This window comes from Octodon degus, unplaced genomic scaffold (assembly GCF_000260255.1).
Source record: "Octodon degus isolate 3935 unplaced genomic scaffold, OctDeg1.0 scaffold00113, whole genome shotgun sequence".
NCBI classification, from domain to species: domain Eukaryota; kingdom Metazoa; phylum Chordata; class Mammalia; order Rodentia; family Octodontidae; genus Octodon; species Octodon degus.
In genome coordinates, this window is record NW_004524689.1 from 3,651,216 (window position 1) to 3,652,967 (window position 1,752).

Genomic DNA, 1,752 nt, shown 5'->3' on the forward strand with positions numbered 1-1,752 from the left:
CACACACACACACACACACATAAATAAATAAAATTTAAAAATAAATAAATAAATAAAGCAGGCAGGACAGAAAATAATGACAAGGCCACAGCACTGAGGAGAAAGGTCACCCAGGCCAGGGGTCCTCTCTGTACCCACTCCCATGCCGGGGGCTGGCAGGGCTCATGCCCACCCACACACAGCCTTACCCTTGCCCTCTTTCGTCTTGGCCTTGCGGATGGGCATGGGCTGGGGCACCTGCTGGGGGCTGATGGCCAGTGCAGGGGCGATGGCGACCGTCTCTACAGCTGCAGCCACAGCTGCCGCTGCCGCCACCGCAGAACTGCCCTTGAAGGGGTTGTTGGCACTGAATTCCCGCCACTTGGCCCCCAAGACAGTCATCATTTTGGACATGGGGATCTTCGGGTTCTTCTTGGCAATAAGTGGCCTGTGGAGGCAGAGGCGGCAGTGAGGGCAGTGCCCACCCCCTCCCCATCCCTGCAGTATGCGACACCAGGCTCAGGTCCCCAGTTAGAGAAAGCTGAGACCAATGTGCACCCCAAACACCCCTGATTCCCTCTTTGTGGGTGGCAATTTTCTAAGGGGTTTGCAGATCCAGGACCAGAATGGCCTGCAGTAGGCCACCCCACAGGGACAGGGACAAGACCTGGGGTCCACTGACTCCAGGCCCAGCCAGGTGAGAAGTTGGCCAGACTACCCGCTCCCACCCCAAGAGGCAGGGTGCTACTTCTCGGGCCCCCTCCCCAGCCAGCCACCCACCGGAGGAACTGGCTGAAGGCCTTGTAGTTGGTCAGCGTGTGGTAGTCCTCCTCCGAAAACAGATAGTCCACGTCATCCAGGCCCCACTCAGCCATGAGCTGCCCTGAGGACTTGGGCTCCTAGGAAGACAGGGCCAGAGGCTCAATCAGGGGAGGGGGTCTCCTCTAGTCTGCAAGTCTCCTGGAAGGGCCCCGTCTCAGATGCCTCGGGGCAGAGGAGCAGTGTAACTTGACAGTGCTCAGTCTCGGCCACCAGTGACCCCTAGAGCACCCTGCTCCCCAGGGTCTGAAGAATGGGGCATCCCAGAGGCCAGCTCACACCCTTGGAGAGGTCACAGGTTCCCAGGGCAGCAGGGACAGTGGCCCAGCCAGGGGCAGAGCTAGACATCTCTTGGCCACTGTTTCACTTTCCAGATGGGGCACAGAGGCCATGACATCCTAGGGACATGGGTCCAGTGGCCCTAGACTTCAGGTGGCCACACAGCCCCAGGACAGCTGGGGTCAAAAAGGGAGACACAGGCTATGGGCTTGGGCCATCGGGCTCTGCCATGTCCGAGTCATTGTCCCTCTGCTTCAGTTTCCCCGTCCTTAACACGGGCACAAAGTATCGTAGGTGAGGCAGTCAGCACAGGTGCTTGAAGGGACATGGACCTGCATGAGGGTCTGCAAGGGCCCAAAGCAGCTGCCTCCCCCTGCCTAGCTGGCTTCCTCGTGATGCCAGAGGGGGCAGAGCTGTTTCTGTTCGAGGAGGTCAGGAGACAGCCTGCCCCATCAGAAACGCTGATCTGGCTCCCAGCTTGGACACCCTCCCGCTGTTTGGTGCTCTGGAGCCCCCCCAGCTGCACTGCACCCATTCATGGCTACGCTGTGTCTGAGCCAGAAGCAGAACCCACAAAGGCAAAGAGAGAAAAGCCACCCCTGAGCCTCATGTGGAGGCGTCCCTGAGCCTCATGTGGAGGCGTCCCTGAGCCTCATGTGGAGGCGTCCCTGAGCC

General features: G+C 59.6%; 1 protein-coding gene across 4 annotated transcripts in view; it reads right to left on the bottom strand.

Annotated features, from left to right (window-relative positions):
- Positions 1 to 1,752, bottom strand: part of Chd5 (chromodomain helicase DNA binding protein 5) — a 49,517-nt gene that overhangs the window by 34,324 nt on the left and 13,441 nt on the right. For all 4 annotated transcript variants that reach the window (XM_023699541.1, XM_023699540.1, XM_023699543.1 and 1 more), the window contains exons 4-5: positions 760 to 878; positions 189 to 427 (exon numbers count right to left, since the gene is read on the bottom strand). In XM_023699541.1, coding sequence (XP_023555309.1) covers positions 189 to 427; positions 760 to 878 — 358 coding nt within the window. The remainder of the gene's footprint in view (positions 1 to 188; positions 428 to 759; positions 879 to 1,752) is intronic.